This window comes from Cyprinodon tularosa, unplaced genomic scaffold (genome assembly GCF_016077235.1).
Source record: "Cyprinodon tularosa strain WSP-4 unplaced genomic scaffold, ASM1607723v1 ctg393, whole genome shotgun sequence".
Classification (NCBI taxonomy): Eukaryota; Metazoa; Chordata; class Actinopteri; order Cyprinodontiformes; family Cyprinodontidae; genus Cyprinodon; species Cyprinodon tularosa.
Window position 1 is genome coordinate 502,549 of NW_024039111.1, and position 18,267 is coordinate 520,815.

The window sequence follows — 18,267 nt, forward strand, 5'->3', positions numbered from 1 at the left end:
TACTGTTAACAATATCAAGATCCTAATCAGTGGAGAAGTGCAAAATATTGGGCAGAATTTCTTGTTTTTTGTATTTGTAATTTGTAATTTTCCAGTAACCCAGGCCCTAGGTCACAAAATTATAGCTTTTTTGTCTTCTGAATCTGAGCAAACATTACATTCTATAAGGTCCTTACTTTGAGCACTTTTGCAGCAAAAAGTGAATGAGGCAGGAAATACAGAGATTCGTCGGTGTATAATCACCCCACTTCCTCCTGTCTTTTAAGTATCACAGTGTCTAAGAAGTTGTGTGAAGATGATTCTGTTTTGGGTCATGCTACATGTTCTTCTTCATCAAGGAAGTAAGTGTCCTTTCTTGTAACTATAACATAAATTACCATTTTTATCTTGCATCCATGCTTTACATGAGGATTTCTTAGTTGTTGTATTGGTGCTGAATGCATTGAAATTTGCTATAGTTAAAAAGTCCATATCTTCCTCTTAAAGATGTTTGGTCACAGAAATATATTTCTTGAATGTCAGTAGGTCTTATTCAAATAATCTCCAGAGTTATGACGTGCATTGTTGACAGTGATATAACTTTGTGTACTAAATAAAATTACATGTTCCAAAAATATACCAGGCCATACCCAAATTAAATGGGATTTTATATTTGATCTGGTGATTGAAGACACTGGTTGAAACATACTCTAATGCAACACTGAAAAAGTAAGTAAATTATTTGATGAACAAGTATGCAAGTGAAAAACTTTAAAAAATGTAAAACTATTACACTGTGGAAAAAAATATAAAGCATCAGAAATTAGTATATTTTGCCTTGAACATTATCCTCTGCGTCGCAGCAAGAAGTACTTTTTGATTTCATTTCCAAGAAAGTCAATCAGAAGCCTTTTAAATTGGTTTAAGAAACATCTCCCTTTGAACTAAATGTCAAATGTCTGTGAAGACACTGTCAATGACTCTTTTATGAGCTGCACTGTGTTTCCTTCATGAAGGATGTAAGTGTTACTGGTACCAAGATTTTATATTGATTATATGTATTTGTTTGATTGTTTGTTTTACTATCATCAACTTTAATCTGTTTTTGTCACAGATGCCTTGGTTCCAGTGGTCACAGTTCATCTGGGCAAACCTGTGACTTTAACATGTCATGTAACTATGGAAAAACACAGCAATGACTGGCTTCACTGGTACAAGCAGACTGCAGGAGATACTGTTAAATTGATTGTAATGCTACGTAAGAATACAAGCCCTGTTTATGGACCTGGATTTTCATCCTCAAGTTTCAAAATACCTGACGACGAAATGGATAATCTGACAATTGTAAAGACTGTAAGAGAAGATGAGGGAATGTATCACTGTGCTGTTATCGGCTGGGTTGATTCTAAATGGAATGCAACATATTTACTTATAGAAGGTAATTGTGAAACACAATTAAAATACCTTTGCCCTTTAAGGTTGAAAAGCATAAAAAACTTTGAGTATATATACGTAAAGTATATCTTACTAGAAGGTTTTGGTCGCTGAACCTGATATGATTGTCTTAGGTAATTAGTCATGTTAAGAAGGCAGACATAAAAGTTACCCTACATAAAAGTTTAGCTTAATATGTTTAAATATATAGACATGTTATTTGTGTCTTTCTTATTTGCATGCAGTATTTTTTTTCCTGCTAGTGTTTTTTAGGAGATCACTGAACCTCAAAAATAAAGATTTAGTAAAATAGTTTCCAAAAAAACTAAAAGAATAAAAACATTGATTATGGGTGTTGGTATGTTTTTTTTTTTTTTTTTTTTTTTAACTTGTTTTAGATTTTGTCATTCTTTCCAATAACACAATATAACCTATTTTTTTCTGTAGTTTTGAAATGCTTTCACTATTTCAGCAAGGATCTTCTTACTTTGAAAAGCTAACTTTCTTAAGAAGAGACCAAGATGCTTTTTAGTGGTAAAATGCATTAATTTAATAATTCTCAAGCCTACGGAAAGGAGACCTCTTAAATTTAAATATGTTTTGAATCTTAGCAATAGCATTGTACATTCTTCGGTTTATTAATAACAACAATATTAAAGTTATTATTATAAAATTATTCTCTATAGGAAACACTGAGACAACGTCAAGCTACCGTGTTGTTCAGCAGCCAGCTGTTCTAGATCCATCCCGTCCAGTAGAGTCAGATACTCTGCAGTGTTCACTCCTTTCTCAGCCTGAGGAAAAGAGGTGTTCAGGAGAACCCAGAGTGTTCTGGTTGAGAGCCAAAACGGATAAGTCTGTTCCAGATCTCATCTACACCGATGGAAAAACACAGTGTGAGAAGCCATCAAACACCGAGAAGAGGTGTAGTTATAACTTCTCTAGGATGGTTTCCCCTTCTGATGTTGGGACTTATTACTGTGCAGTGGCCACATGTGGTGAGATATTACTTGGAAACGGAACCACAGTTGAAATTGGTATGTTTTCTTTGTATGATATTCTTAAAAACATATATTAATAATAATGGCTTTTTAACAGAAACAAATACATTTTCCTTTGTTTTCCAGCCCATTCATTAAGCAACGTTATAGTGTTGGTGGTAACTGTGATCTGCTTGGTCATTTCTGTGGTTGTGAATATTCTATTAATCTGTTTCCGAGCTCAAAGGACATCACACAAAAAAGGAGGTAAGTACATATAAACTTTAAACAAATTGATATGAAGAGAGTAAAAAGGAAATTTTAGAATCCAAATTCCTCTTTAACTCATGTGTTTAGAAAGCTCCTTTTCACGACCACAACATAACACAAATCAACCAGATGATCTTGTGAGTAATCACACTGACTATCTTTGTTAGTTATGAATATATAAAACCCCGCTGCATATAACAAAAAGACTAAAATCAAAATCTTGATTTGAATTCTGTTTTCATTCAGACAGAAGATGGAGAGCATATGACCTATGCTGCCTTACATTTCTCTACAGGGACGGTGAACAGGAGAGAGTTGAAGACTGAAGAAAGTGTGTATTCAAATGTCAGATTTAGTCAATTTGAATATACATCCTGATGAAGCTCATTTGTCTGATTAAAGGACAAGTTCGGTTTTTAACACTTTTAGCCCATTTTCTGTAGTGTCCAGGATGAAATCGAATGATCGACACCAAAATTTTGACAATTGGTCCTGTCTCTGCTTTTTGGCTCATTTAGAATCCACCCCTGGCTGCTTTAGAATGGCTTCCATTGTGCATGTCCGATAATGTCCTTAAAACAACCTTAAACGTTCTTTTTTTTAAATATGCTACTGCCACCGGAAACGGAAATGGGGCCTGTTTACACAGTTGTAGTCTTTTCGCTTCACTCTGTGTACTCCGACGTCGAGAATCAAGAATCCACCTTTCGTATTCCATTTTCAGAGTTTTTTAAAGTGTTTAACAGAGACGTTAGCACCTCGACGTCGGAGTACACAGAGTGAAGCGAAAAGACTACAACTGTGTAAACAGGCTCCATTTCCGTTTCCGGTGGCAGCGGAATATTGACTATTCCAACAGAACTCAATGGGATTTACAAAATGCTAAATAAAACACTACAGGAACGTTTTTTTCTTCACGAAACTTTTTTTGGAACGTCATTGAACAGCGCTGACGACCCGGTGAGTAGCATATTTAAAAAAAAGAACGTTTAAGGTTGTTTTAAGGACATTATCGGACATGCTCTATGGAAGCCATTCTAAAGCAGCCAGGGGGGGATTCTAAATGAGCCAAAAAGCAGAGACAGGACCAATTGTCAAAATTTTGGTGTCGATCATTCGATTTCATCCTGGACACTACAGAAAATGGGCTAAAAGTGTTAAAAACTGAACTTCTCCTTTAAGTCTACCGTTAAAAAACAGCAACCTTTAACATGTTAATAAATACATATTTTATTAAGTACAAATATCTTTGATCAATATGATTTTATTGGTCTGTCAAATAATCTGTATAATTTGTTTTGCTTAGTGAATTGACCAAATAAAATAAATATCCTTTTCAACATTTTAATTTATTAATTGTTTTTTTTGTACTATTAGCTCATATATACCACCCACATTGTGATACATTCAAATACATGAATCAAAATTAAGTTTTCAAACTAAAATAAATGTTTAAAATAATTTTTTTTTTTTTGTTTTTCTGAATAGATAGCTTACAAAAATCAGAAATGCTACAGATACCCCACCCCAGTCTGACCAATGGCGCTACTATGTGTATTTAATTAATTAAGGAATATTTGTATAAGGTCTTTCACTGCATTTCACTGCATTATCAGGCTGTCAACAGTTAACATAAAACAGTTTTTTATTTATAGGGTGTACGTATTACTAACAGTGGAAAATTAAATAAAGGCTATGATAACAGATTATAATTAAAACAAAATCCAGAAACGACACCACATTTTTGATAAACATATTGACATTCTTGTTGACAATGTATTGCCAGATCAAAGGAATTATTATATTATGGACTACTTTTCACTTATTATGCATGATGTTAGTTTATTTGTCTCTCTGATAATTGTACGTGGTGATATTTATTGTCAATGTATAGCTATATATTTATTGGCAGAGATGAATCAATTCTAATAAACTGTATCTGTCTTTTATTGACTGGTGTTATCAATGTGTCACCCAGGTGTCATGGTTTTGGTTCTGTTCAAGTTTTATCTATGAGTTTTCATTGGTCTTATTTCCATTTTTGTGTTCTAGTTGTTTTTGATTGTATTTGAGTTCTTAGATATTTCTTGTTTGCCCTCTTGTGTCAGTCTCCTTTTCCCTAGCTCCCTTCTTGCCTCTGCTCACACCTGCTCCCAATCTGCTAATTAGCCTGGTTCTTGTTTCTCTCTCCTATATATGCTCTTCCTGGTTTGCTGGTTATCCCCCTCAAAATGTTATTTGCTTGACCCAAAACAAATAATGGTGATACAAGTTATAAGTATCGTCTTTCTTTTCATTTACATCCTGATTATGTCCAGACCTATTTACCTTTGACATCTGAATTCAAAGATTCTATGAAACATTGTTTGATTTTGTGAGTAAAGTTAAATCCTTGAGGCCCTCAACCATTTACAAATCTAAAAAAAAAAAAAAAAAAAAAGTTTTGTTATGGTATTCTGGACCCACTTACACCAAATATCAAGTAGGAAATCCGTGTCCATATTTGATAACAGACTAAAAGTTGATTGCCTGGTTAACTTGGTCACAAAAAATAAAATTGTTTTTAACCATTTGAGAATTTTCTTGAAAATAAAATTATACTTGCCAAATTGAGATGTGGGGGCTGTAATTCACGCTTCATTAACACAAAATTTGATTACTGTGATCTATATAGGCAAGGACTACTTACTGTTGCCTGGCCTGCAGTTAATCTATTTCAAAATAGATTGTAAAAATCTTACTGTTTGTTCTTAAAGCTTTCAGTGGCTTAGCTACCAGTACATGACCAAGCTTCTTCATACAGTATCTATACTCATTCAGAACCCTTGCTGCACCTAGCCTGGGTGCCAGTCCGAACTTAGTCCCGCCCACAAGGTTTGAGTTCAGGGAAGTTCGGTCTGGCTCTGCTCCATAGTAGCGCGAGTATTAAAGCCCACTGTCAGGCGATCCAATCAAATTGTCAGGGCGGGCTTTATACGATGATGGACAGATGATCAAGAGTAACGTTATCAACCACGTGACCAAAGCGCGCTTGGGTGACAACAACAATGGCTGCCGCTGGAGAGTTTAGGTGAGTAGATTCTGCTATTAGGTCTGTTCTAGAAGATATCGACAGCAAATTAATTTTAAAAGAGGAACAGAGAAACGCGATCAAGTCTCATCTTCTTATTCTAGGCGTGAAACTGCACGCTTTGATTTTTGTGGACAACAACTATGCCTCGCTTAAGATACGTCACGCACTCCGTTGCTCTTGTTGGTTGTAGGTCTATCCAATTGAGTACAGAGGCATTTTTTTCCTGGTTCGTTCGAAACACGCCCCATAATCACAGCTCTATGGAGCAGTATCAGACTCATATTCTGACTAGAATTCTCTCTCTGTTCTCCTATTCTGCAGAATCTGTTAGTTCAATCTCTAACCTTCTGCTCTCTCTGCTTTTCCTCAGAGTAGCTTTGCCTCGTCTGTTCCTGTTTGGCTGTGACGTCATCCTGGAAAGAAACATCAGCTGTGCTGCTTCTATCAACACCCTTGTTTATAGATGTTGGAGATCGGCCTGTTTTCCAGTGTGGTCCTGTTTCTTTGACCGTGACTGAGTGGATGTGCTCTCTTCGTCCTCTGGCATGGGAGCTGCCTTGGAGCTCGTCTGCCTGGCTGTGTGTTTCCTGGACGGGGCCGCCTTTTACAGCTGCTTTTTGTATCTCTGCTTCTGTCTCCTTGAACCCCAGTCGGCCTCAGCAGATGGCCGCTCACACTGAGCCTGGTTCTGCTGGAGGTTTCTTCCTGTTAAAAGGGAGTTTTTCCTCTCCACTGTCGCTACAAGCATGCTTAGTGTGGGGGATTGTATTTGAGTCAATGAGTCAATGCAATCAACTGGTTTTCCTTAGATAGAAAACTTTGTATCAATTTGACTGTATGATCTGGTTGAACTGTAAAGTGCCTTGAGATGACATGTGTTGTGAATTTGGCGCTATATAAATAAACTGAATTGAATTGAATTGAATTGAATTGAGTCGGACTACGTCAGGCTATGCTGCACCTGAAGCATAACTAAAACTTGAAGGTGACCGAGTTTTTGTGGCAATCCCAAGAGTCTGGTATAACCTACCCTGGCAATCTGCAAAATCAGTTGAGGTTTTCAATCCCCTCTGAAAATGCATTTTTGTCTTTAGGTTTTAGACTCCTCAAAGTGGATGCTTGGCAAAACAAGTTATGCCCGGGTTGTCCCCTGGTTCTCCTCCTGGTGGGATATTCCTGGAATACCTCTTGAAGAAGCATCCAGGTGGCATCTGAAAACGATGTCTGAGCAATCTGAGCTGACTCCTTTCGATGTGGAGAAGCAGCTCTACTCTGAGCCTCTTGCAAAAGACAAAGCTCCTCAACATATCTCTAATGGAGTGCCTACTCACCCTGCAGAGAAAGCTTATTTCAGGTACCTGTATCCAAGATCTTGTTCTTTCGGTCATGATCAAAATGTCATGACCATAAGGCGAGGGTAGGAACATAGGCATACTGGTAAATAGATAGCTGCCTTTTCACTCAGCTCTCTCTGTACAACGACAGACCGTTGCGGCATCTGCAAGGTGGTTTATCCCCTTCACGGATAAACCACCTTTTTCTGGTTGAGAACCATGACCTCAGACTTGCTCTCACCCAGCAAGTTATAAAGGAAGCAGACAAATTACCTCGCTCTGTGTATAATGAACTACAAACTAAAAAGGTATTAAAAGAGCAGTCTGGACATCAATGCCAACTCCAGTACCAAGTATCAGTACTGTCTCAAATTAAAAGAAACTCTGTTAAAATGCCTCAATTCTGCCAAATTAACCGAAAAGTTTGGAAACTGTTCAGCATCTAAGCTCCTCTTGATGCGTTAATCATGGGTTTTATATAGAATGTTTTGCCCGTTTTAGAGACCTATTTTATTCAAATCATAAACACATCCCTTTTGTTGTGTGTTTTCAATTACACCTTAAAAAGAGAAATTATCAGACCATTGTTGAAAAAAAGAAACTTGGACAAATTGGTGCTGCATGACTAAAGACCCATCTCAAACCTCCTCTTCATCAGACTGTTTCCAGCCTACACCCAAGCTGAGGAAGTGTTCACGCCCAATAACCCTGACTATGACCACTTGGCCCAACAGTGCCTCTGTGCAGCTGCATGACTGCTTTGAAAGCACTGACTGGGACATTTTCTGCCACCACGACCAGGAGATGTTTGCCTCAGCAGTATTTGGCTACATCCACCACTGTGGAAACTCTGTCACAGTGGACAATCACATCTGGGTGTTTACCTCACTGAATTAACCACTCCTTTGCCCGCTTCACGGTTGACACACCAGACTAAACCCCTAGACAACCATGTGGAGATACAGGAGGTGAGCAGAGTCGTGAGGGCATTGAACACATGCAAAGCTGCTGGATTTCATGGGGTGACTGGGAGGCAGCTGAGGCACTGCATAGACCAGTTGGCAGGAAACTCCACCCCTTGTCATGCTTCGAGAAACCGGTACGGGTTCATATCAACTCACATCTCACCCCACATTCAACCCCCACCTGTTTCATACAGGGCCAACAGGTCAATGGAGGACCAACATGGAGCAACGGGGAAGCTGTTGAGGCTGCTCTTCCTGGACTTCAGCTCATCCTTCAACACTATAATCTGAGGGCTGGCTGGTGAGCAAATTGGGAGACCTGGGTCTCCCTGACAGCACCTGCAGTTGAGTAAGGGACTTCCTAACAGACCACTTCCAGAGATTGAGAGTAGGGCACAACCTATCTTCTCTTGTGAGGACCAACACTGGCTCTCCACAGGACTGTCTGCAGAGCCCCCTGATCTACACCCATGACTATTCCCCCATCCGATACCACCATCTCCATCCATCCATCCATCCATCCATCCATCCATCCATCCATCCATCCATCCATCCATCCATCCATCCATCCATCCATCCATCCATCCATCCATCCATCCATCCATCCATCCCAATTTCTCCCTTTCTCCATATAGGCTAACATTTGATCGTTAACGCTCTCCGTAGTTCCCCTGTGGTGAGAGCAAAGGGCGGCTGTTACGTTCCTTTAGCGAGCATGCAAGTTTCCTGTTGCTTGCGTGGTGAATTGTGCCGCCTGCGCTGTGTGGAGATGCAGGGGAAACCGTATGTGATGGGGAAACGCAGCTTGACGTAACACTGGTATTTCCATCTGGAAAACGCTGTTTTGCTGCTGGAGTCATCCTCACTCTCCATCTCTCTGTGTGTGCTGTATGTTAACACCCGCCAGCGGAAACGCCCACCTACCCAACTGACAGACGTAATCTCACTCTACATCAGCCAATCTCATCCTCCCCTCTCTCATGACAAGGTGCTATCACGAAAAAATATATCCTTGCTGTATGCTGTATATCCTTTGCAGATATGCAGCATTTTTTACCTGCAGCACAGAGAATGTTTTTTACAGTCATCCTTTTGAGGGCAGAACTGACATCTCTTCCTCTTACTTGCCTTAGCTGGTGAAGTGGCTGGAATATATGGATCCTTGGGTTGATCCGGACTCCCTGCTCTCTGAACATCTTTATCATCTGCTGCTGAGGCTTTTGTGTTGGAGGACATGATTCCTTCTTTCGATGAGTGGAGTTACAATCTTTCCTAGCTGCTCCAGGAACACCCTCCTCTTATTCTGCTTACAAAACATCAGGGTCAGGTTCAGTCAGATCAGGTCAGATCTCTCTCCAATTTAAAAAGGTATTGTAGGAGGAAACATCAACAATGTTGTGGGAGATGACCAGAGGCCAGTGGGCAGTCGTTCTTCTGCAGCTACAGTAGGTATAGAAAGTATTAAGACCCCTTTAAAATCTTCACTCTTTGTTTCATTGCAGCCCTTTGCTAAAATTAAAAGAGTTAATTGTATTTCTTATTAATGTATACTCAGCACCCCATCTTTACAGAAAAAAAAGAAATGTAGAAAAATTTTACATTTATTAAAAAGAAAAACTGAAATATCAAATGGCCTTAAGTATTCATACCCTTTGCTGTGGACACTCATATTTAACTCATGCTGTCCGTTTCTTCTGATCCTCCTTGAGATGGTTCTTCTCCTTCCATGGAGTGCAGTTGTGTTTAACTAAACTGATTGGACTTGATTTTAAAGGCCAACACTTGTCTATATAACACCATACAGCACACAATGCATAACAGAGCTGAATGTGAAGCGGGCAGGAAGAGAATCAGCTTCTCCAAGACCAATGCCGTGGTTTTCAACGTGATAAAATGTGGCTTCCCCTGTTCTGGTTGGAGGAGAGGTCCTGTCTGAAGTGGAGGAGTTCAAGTATCTTGGACTCTTGTTCAAGAGTGAGGGCAGAATGTTGCAACTCCTACTATAATGCAGATGTTGTGCTGGTCTGTTTCGGTGAAAACAGAGCAGAGCAAAAAGGCAAAGCTCTGAATTTACTGGTTATTCTACATTCCTACCCTCACCTATGGTCATGAAATCTGGAGCAGCAGAGGGGTTGCTGGAGGGTGCCTTTCTCTCAGCAGGCCTAGGAGTGCCTCAGGCTTCACCCAGAGCTAGAGGATTTTTTTGGGGAGAGGGAAATCTGGAAGTCTCTGCTGAGAATTCTGTCCACATGATCTTGTCCAGGATAAGTGGAAGGTAATAAGTACAAGGACACAACGTGTATCCAATATCTCCTCTCTTGGTCCTGTCTTTTGTGCAGCACCTACTTGAATGGCTTTTTTAATTTCAAATCTGTCTTGGGATGTGGTAATCTTTTTGCATAAATTTAGTTACTGTCTATAAAGCTTGGATCACTTTTAAACCAGGTAGTATAGCATAGTCTAAATAAAACTAGATACATAGATCAAAACCAAAGATACACAAATATATTTCATCACAGCCATAATTTTAATATCAAGATAAAATGTTTTGCTCTCTGGAAGCTTATAATAATAATAATTTAACTTTATTGATCTCACATTGGAGAAATTAACCTCTGTACCCATCCCCTTGGGGAACAGTGGGCTGCCATTGTGTGGCACCCAGGGAGTATATTGGGGTTAAGGGTCTTGCTCAGGAACCAAGTGTAGAGGCATTGTGATTCAAACCAGGTACTTGCAACCTTTTTGAGCACAAGCACACTGCTCTAACCAACTAAGCCAACACTCCCCTTAAGATTGTTGATCTATATGACAGATATAGTTAGTATACATGTGCTTAAATGTGTTTCATTCTCAAGCTGGTAGACTTAATCACTTAACCTTTCCAAAGCTGTGAGGTATACATATTTATCTTATTATTCCTGTGTATCTTTGAGCCATGGCTTCATTTTGCTGGATCATATTTTTTATATTTTATCATAAAAAGTAAACACATTAAAAATACCAAAAAAGGAACCTCGCTTTTTGTTCTGAGATTATTTAATCATAATGTGCAAAAGTTTTTAACAACCTCTAATTTAATTTATTTCTGTGGTGTTAGTATTTTAAATGTACTTGAGCAATAATTTTCAATTTTTTTAGGGAGCTGTTTCACATTTTATTTGATAATTTTATAAATTTTACTATTTTATTTCCAGCACTTTTATAAACAAGCAGAGAGGAAAATTATATATAAGGGCTAAAAATATATTTTTAGGGTCGGAAAAAAATTATAAAAAAAAACCTAGGATCAATGCAGGACCTAAAGAGTTCACTTTCGGTCATTTATTTTGAGGTTCTAGTAAGACCCTTTTTGGAAATTACACAAGCAACACTTAGTGTACACTGTTTCTTCTTCAGCAAGGCCGTAAGTAACATACTGTATCTAATCAGTTACAATATTAAATAACAATAATTTGTCATTTGTAATTGAAATTTTATTTATCTTTTTATTATTAATGGTTAAATAAATTTTTGCAGATTCTTTGGTCCCAGTGGTCACGGTTCAACTTGGTGAATCTGTGACTTTGTCTTGTGCTTTCACTGAGAAGTTTCAGAGCACCACATGGATTCACTGGTACAAACAGAGTGCAGGAGATACTTTGAAATTAATTGTGATGCAACAGAAAAGCATCAAGCCTAATTATGGACCAGATGTCTCTGCCTCAAAAATAGAAGCTACATATGATGACAAATTCAGCAATATAACCATTCAGAAGACAGTTATACAAGATGAGGGAATGTATCACTGTGCTCACATGGGCTGGTCTGAATCTACTTGGAGCGGGACTTATTTGTCAATAAAAGGTACTGACATGGTTTATTACTTAATATCTGGTGGTGTACCTGGATTGGTCACTAGTGTAAAACAAAATATTAACTTCGACCTTTCCATCAAAAGTCTAATAATCATGAAAGTTATACAGTACCCTATAGTTTTAAAAATAAAAATAGACATTTATAGGAAATACACAATACATTTAAAATATACATTGGAACAACAGAATTATTTCTATCCTTTCTAACCTTTAAATGATAAAACAGAATAATTTCTTGCAACTGTATGGTATCCAAAAAATGTAGATTTTTTAAAGAATTATTAATCACATATTTTTCAGCTTAATTTGATTTGGACACCTCCTGTGTACAGTGTTGTCTCTTATTCAATCTATCTTTTTATAATTGTGACAAGATGTTTATTTAATGCTATTGTTTCACAAAATTATTGCAACAATTGTGAGAACTCATCTACACTGAACACTCAGGGGAAATGTAGTTACAGCCTTTCTAAGAACTTCAGCTCCTCTGATACTCAGGCGGTCTACTGCGCTGTGGCAACATGTGGAGAAATACTATTTGGAAAGGGAACTAAAACAGAATCAGGTAAGATTCCAGATCTATAAGAGTGATGCTTCAAACTAGGAAAAAATTTTTTTTTTCATCCTAAAAAACAGTGGCACTTTTTTTCTCCCCCTATTTTTCAGACCAATTACGGAGTTCGAAAAGAAATGTGACAATGATCACAATAATCTGCTTCGTCATTTCAATAACTGTAAATTTTATTCTTGTTTGTAACTTAATTCAAAGATGCATGTGCAGAAACTTTAAAGGTAAGTTTGCTAAATAAATATTTTGAAGCCAAATGATGCAGAGATATTTTCATATCAAAAGATTCGGTTATAAAAAAAATAGCCAGTATAAACTGATGAGCTCCTTTTAAGGATAATCTTGTTGGCTTTTTTCAACAGCAAATCACAACGTGAGTCAACCAAATAATATTGTAAGTAAATAATATCTGTGTGATTTTGTTGAATGTTGCTGAAAGTAGCTATAAATTACATTAACATTTCTTTTTTCTTTTCCAGAGTGAAGATGGAGGGGATCTGAACTACACTGGCTTACTTTTCTTACAAGATAAAACTTTAAGAGGAACAAAGAAAAGACGGCTAAAAAATAAAGATGATGTTTATTCACAAGTTAGTTACAAACCACTTGTGGACCAAGATGTTCAGTTTCATCAAAACTAAATGTGATATATGGTTCTAAACAAATGTCAAAAATAAAATTATTCCTTTATTCCTCCCTAAATTATGTCTACTTATAGTGTTAACTTCAAGATGCAGTCTTTTGCTCTCAGAAACTTAATCTCTGTTAATCCCTGTCTTGACCTCTCTGATTACTGTACAGTTGTGTTGCAGAGGTTTTGGTAGACATTTTTTCATTTATCTTTTATTTAACCAGGTAATACCCATTGAGATTAAAAATCTCTTTTGACATTCAGAAGGTACTTATTGCTTAATTTTACCAAAAGAAGCAGAGCACAAATATCCAGCTTAAGCCATTTAATGCATCACTGGTTCCTGGATTCAGATGGGAAAATTATTGTTATCCCTCTTTATTAAATAAAAAATAAACCTATTAAAAAAAAAAACACAAAGGAACATCCCTTACTATGTCATCTGTATTCCTTGATATCAGTGAAAGGTTATAACCATAGACAATGTGTCATTTTATTTGCTGCAAATGTTATGAATACAGCTGCTATATCTACATTTAAAGGAAATATGGTTCAATGGTTTGAATACTCTTAATGTAAACAGTAACAGAATATTCTAATGTGATGCATATGTATTTGAAAATGCACACAGCCTATAATAATGTTATTTTTTTTATCAATATATGTTTATATCTATATATGCATAAATATACTGTAATAATAATTATATTCATCATCAGTCATCAGGCCATATACATACACATATATTGAAATAAATATCTATTGGTATGTCCATAGTTGCTCAGGAAGCTCTTAAGTGAGCTGAAACTCCTAAAACAAGACTGTCTTGCAGAGGTTGTCTTGTGTTGCATTTCCAATGGTCAAGCAACATCACCTTTGCAATAAACGGTAGTCTTATTTTAGGAAACACACACAAACTTTCTGTTAGCCTGGTAAACACTAAACAGTAATGCAAACAGCAGCTGGTATTTACCTGGTAGACATAAATACACTTAGTGAGATAGAGAGTGATTGAAGTAAGTATGAAACATGCCGACATTTTTCTAAATAAATATATTTCTAGAGGTGTTATTAACATGACATGTTTACCAGATGTCGGCAACAACCAATGCAATCCACACAACCATGGATGTTCAGAAACTAAGTTATTTGTCAAAGTGAAATGACATAGAGAAAAAGTATTGAAAACATTAAGTGTAATGTATTTAATATACTTTAGTATATCCCAAATGTATTCACATTTTAATGGATCATTTTAAATATACTAAGAAGGAAATGTACTGTGTCAAAATATATAGAAATCATAAAAAGATATTTTTTGTACCAATTTTGAGTGTAAAACTTTTAACATACTAAAAATATTGTTTTACAGTACGCTTATAAGATATGCATTGTGTAAAAGTAGGCTTGTTTAATTTCTAAAATGTACAGCAGGAAAATATTTTGAAACATGTTTTATGTATATTTTTTAATGTAAATTAACTGTATAACAATTCACTTAAAGCTTAAAGCGAATTTGAATATGTAGAAATTTTAAGATATTTTAGGTCACATTTCAATGTAAGTATGCAGTAAATGTACTCATGCTTGTATTTTCTTAAATTATTTGTAAATATATAATGGAATGTTAACATGTATTAATCAAAAATGTACTGATAGTCTATTTGTAACATTATAGTATACAAACAGCTACACTTACAGCTACACTTACAATGTAATGTTTAAAGGGTTCATAACGTTACGATACATCTTAGAGACATTTAAACCACGTAAAACAAAAAAATAGAAACACACACAGAAATATAGGTGCACACAAATTAGGAGTACCGTACTATGTTTTAGTAACAATAAGTTGTTTAAAGATTTGCAGAAACTATGTTTTATAGGTGACTCCCCCAAAACTACATTAGGCAAGTAAAATTTACCTACATTAAAATACTTACTGATGTTAAAAAACATAATTTATTATTATTTTTTTTCTAATGTTTAAAATAAGTCCAGCCAAGTTCAAAAGAAAACAAAAAGATCAAGAGGATCTTAATTGGTACAGGACAAATATCTGAAAAGTACCTCCTTGAAAACATTATTTATTACTAACTCTAAACAGATTTAGGGAAAGGAATGGCATATATTTTGTCCTTTAACTTTACCATTACACATTTCCACCCTTGGTAAGCTCTTTTACTAAAACACAGAAGCGATTTGAGGTGGACGCTGACGAGGTACCATTGTCAGATGTAAAAGCCACCAGGGTAGCTATTTAAATTTTTTTTTTAACAGTGTCCTGTCTGGCAATGTGGCAATAAGAATAATTGTCTCGATGCCAAAACGAGAGCCCAACAGATTTTGCTTTCACAAGTGAAGCAGTATAGGGCTATCACCATAGTGTTCCACTCAATTTATACATATAAATAGCTTTATTATAAATCATGCAGGGAGTATTACAGATTATGTGGACACTGAGGACAGTGTAAGTAGAACAGGAAAGGTAAAAACAGTAAAAAAGAAGAAAAGATGAAAGAAAGAGGAGATAAAAAGGAAATAAAGATATAACATCTCAGCCTGCTTAATCACCTGCAAAGAGATGTAAAAAGAACAGCACAACCAACGGATATTCACTACTCAAAAAAAAAAAAAAATAATAATAATAATAAAGGAACACAGAGTATAGCATCAAGATAATTAAACTTCTGGGATATTGATTTGGTCAGGTAAGTAGTAGAGGAGGATGCTAATCAGTTTCAGCTGCTTTGGTATTAATGAAATTAACAACAGGTGCACTAGAGGGGCAACAATGAGACGACCATCAAAACAGGAATGGTTTTACAGGTGGAGGCCTTAATCTATATCAGAATAGATTGTAAAAATCTTACTGTTTGTTCTTAAAGCTGTCAGTGGCTTAGCTACCAGTAAATGACCAAGCTTCTTCATATCGATACTCATTCAGAACTCTAGCTGCACCTGAAGCATAACTAAAACTTGAAGGTGACCGAGTTTTTGTGGCAATCCCAAGAGTCTGGTATAACCTGCCCTGGCATGTTCAAACTGCAAAATGAGTTGAGGTTTTCAATACCCCCTGAAAATGCATTTTTCGCTTAAGGTATTAGATAACCTTAAAGTGAAAACTTTTTATTTATTTATATAATTTTGTCCCCTTGTTCTCCTTGTGGTGGGATACGCCTGGAATACCTCTTGAGGAAGCATCCAGGTGGCATCTGAAAACGATGTCTGAGCAATCTCAGAAGCAGCTCTACTCTGAGCCTCTCGTAAAAGACAAAGCTGCTCACCCTATCTCTAATGGAGTGCCTACCCACCCTGCGGAGAAAGCTAATTTCAGGCACCTGTATCCAAGATCTCAGTCTTTCGGTCATGATCAAAATTAAATGACCATAGGCGAGGGTAGGAACGTAGGCAGACTGGTAAATAGAGAGCTTTGCCTTTTCACTCAGATTCTCTTTACAACGACAGACCATTGCAGCATCTGCATTATAGCAGCAGCCACACCAATCTGTCTATCGATTTCCCGCTCCATTAAAAGAAACTCTGTTAAAATGCCTCAATTCTGCCAAATTAACTGAAAGGTTTGGAGAAAAGTGTTCAGCAGCTAAGCTCCTCTTGATGTGTTAATCATGGTTTTATTAAGAATGTTTTGCCTGTTTTAGAGATCTATTTAATTCAAATCATATCACATTGCTTATGTTGGGTGTTTTCACTTAAACTTGGACAAATTTGTGCTGCAGGACTAAAAACCCATCTCAAACCTCCTCTTCATCAGTCTGTTTCCAGCCTACACACTGCTGAGGAAGTGTTCACCCTCAATAACCCAGACTGTGACCACTTGGCCTAACAGTGCCTCTGTGCAGCTGCAGGACTGCTTTGAAAGCACAGACTGGGACATTTTCTGCCACCAGGACCAGGAGGTGTTTGCCTCAGCTGTACTTGGCTACATCCACCACCGTGGCAACACTGTCACTTATATATATATATATATATATATATATATATATATATATATATATATATATATATATATATATATATATATATATATATATATATATATATATATATATATATATAGAGGAATCATTTTTGTTAATAAAACCATCCCAACAAAATTTTTGAAAGTTTATCCAGGCTTGGGTAGTTTGATTGGATATGCTTTGCTTTGTTTCTGTCAGTTATCATCTGTCTGTTTATGGCACATCTACATTTAATAGCTTTTCATAGAGATGCTATTGTTATTTTTTTTTAGCCTCCCTCTACTCTAAAAGGCAGGGTAAAAGGCACAAGTCTCAGAGTGAAATTAAATTCTTACTAGGGGAAAAGAACAGAGTGACTAACTGTCGATAGTTTTAACTAGTGCTGCCATTTTTTCGCCCCGATACCTGATACATGACTGTGCAGTATTGGCCGTTACCATACCATTACCATCTGTTTGAAATTGATGTGTGTGTATATATGAAGAACTGCCTACTAGTTGGATGTAAAATAATTGCCATCATGGGTTTGTCAAGCTGCTGCCTACCTATGTGAAGCATGGAAAAAAAAAAAGACTAATACAAAGTGAATCCAGCAGAACTTTTTATTGCCTACCTGGAATGGGTGACAATAGTTGAATAAACTTTTGGCTCTGAAAATGGTGTCGGGGCCCTATTTGTTGGTACTCGCCTTTACTGATACCACCATTTAGTGCTGGATCAGGGCCCTGCGCGATACTTGTATCGGTATCAGTGCAACACTAGTTTTAACCTTGGCAGACTTGGGGAAAAAAAACATTTAAGATATTTTATTTTTTAGTCGTTTAGATGTTTTATTACAGCATTTTTGAGTTGTTACAGTTTGGCCAATATCAACTATCTGTGGAGGAAAATACCAACAGTTCAATCAGTTTTCACCCGGCGATATTTTTTACACTTTGAGTCAGGCTAGTGAGTTGTTTAATGCATAAGATTTTATGTTTTTTTTTATTTTATATTTGTTATCACTTTTCAAATTTAACCCAGTTATAAGAAATATTTGCAACTTTGTTACTCTAGCCCCATATTCATAAAAAATAGCATGTTCTGTGTTCTGAACTGAGACACAATATATATGACACAATATAAAGCCATTACTTTGAACACTTTTGTAGAAAAAAATGAGTGAGGCAGGAAATACAGTGATTCGTCGGCAA

The 18,267-nt window shown here is 36.6% G+C and overlaps 1 protein-coding gene across 4 annotated transcripts; it reads left to right on the forward strand.

Annotated features, from left to right (window-relative positions):
• The first annotated feature begins 220 nt into the window (after nucleotides 1-220).
• On the forward strand, nucleotides 221-4,615 carry LOC119791498. 4 transcript variants are annotated; one of them, XM_038297639.1, is made up of 7 exons: nucleotides 221-341; nucleotides 1,094-1,417; nucleotides 2,100-2,450; nucleotides 2,541-2,660; nucleotides 2,751-2,800; nucleotides 2,910-3,059; nucleotides 3,841-4,615. In XM_038297639.1, the coding sequence occupies exons 1-6, from the start codon at nucleotides 296-298 to the stop codon at nucleotides 3,039-3,041; spliced, it is 1,023 nt and encodes a 340-aa protein (XP_038153567.1). In that variant the 5' UTR covers nucleotides 221-295; the 3' UTR covers nucleotides 3,042-3,059; nucleotides 3,841-4,615. The 4 variants fall into 4 exon arrangements, with proteins under 4 accessions (XP_038153567.1, XP_038153568.1, XP_038153570.1 ...); XM_038297640.1 differs by lacking the exon at nucleotides 2,751-2,800 and having other exon boundaries at nucleotides 2,959-3,059; XM_038297642.1 differs by lacking the exon at nucleotides 3,841-4,615 and having other exon boundaries at nucleotides 2,959-3,059.
• Nucleotides 4,616-18,267: the final 13,652 nt, after the last annotated feature.

Coding starts and splice junctions, on each gene's coding strand:
- LOC119791498 (XM_038297639.1), top strand. CDS start 296: ATGATTCTGTTTTGGGTCATGCTACATGTTCTTCTTCATCAAGGAA. Junction 342..1,093: donor TGTTCTTCTTCATCAAGGAA/GTAAGTGTCCTT, acceptor TTTTTGTCACAG/ATGCCTTGGTTCCAGTGGTC. Junction 1,418..2,099: donor AACATATTTACTTATAGAAG/GTAATTGTGAAA, acceptor TATTCTCTATAG/GAAACACTGAGACAACGTCA.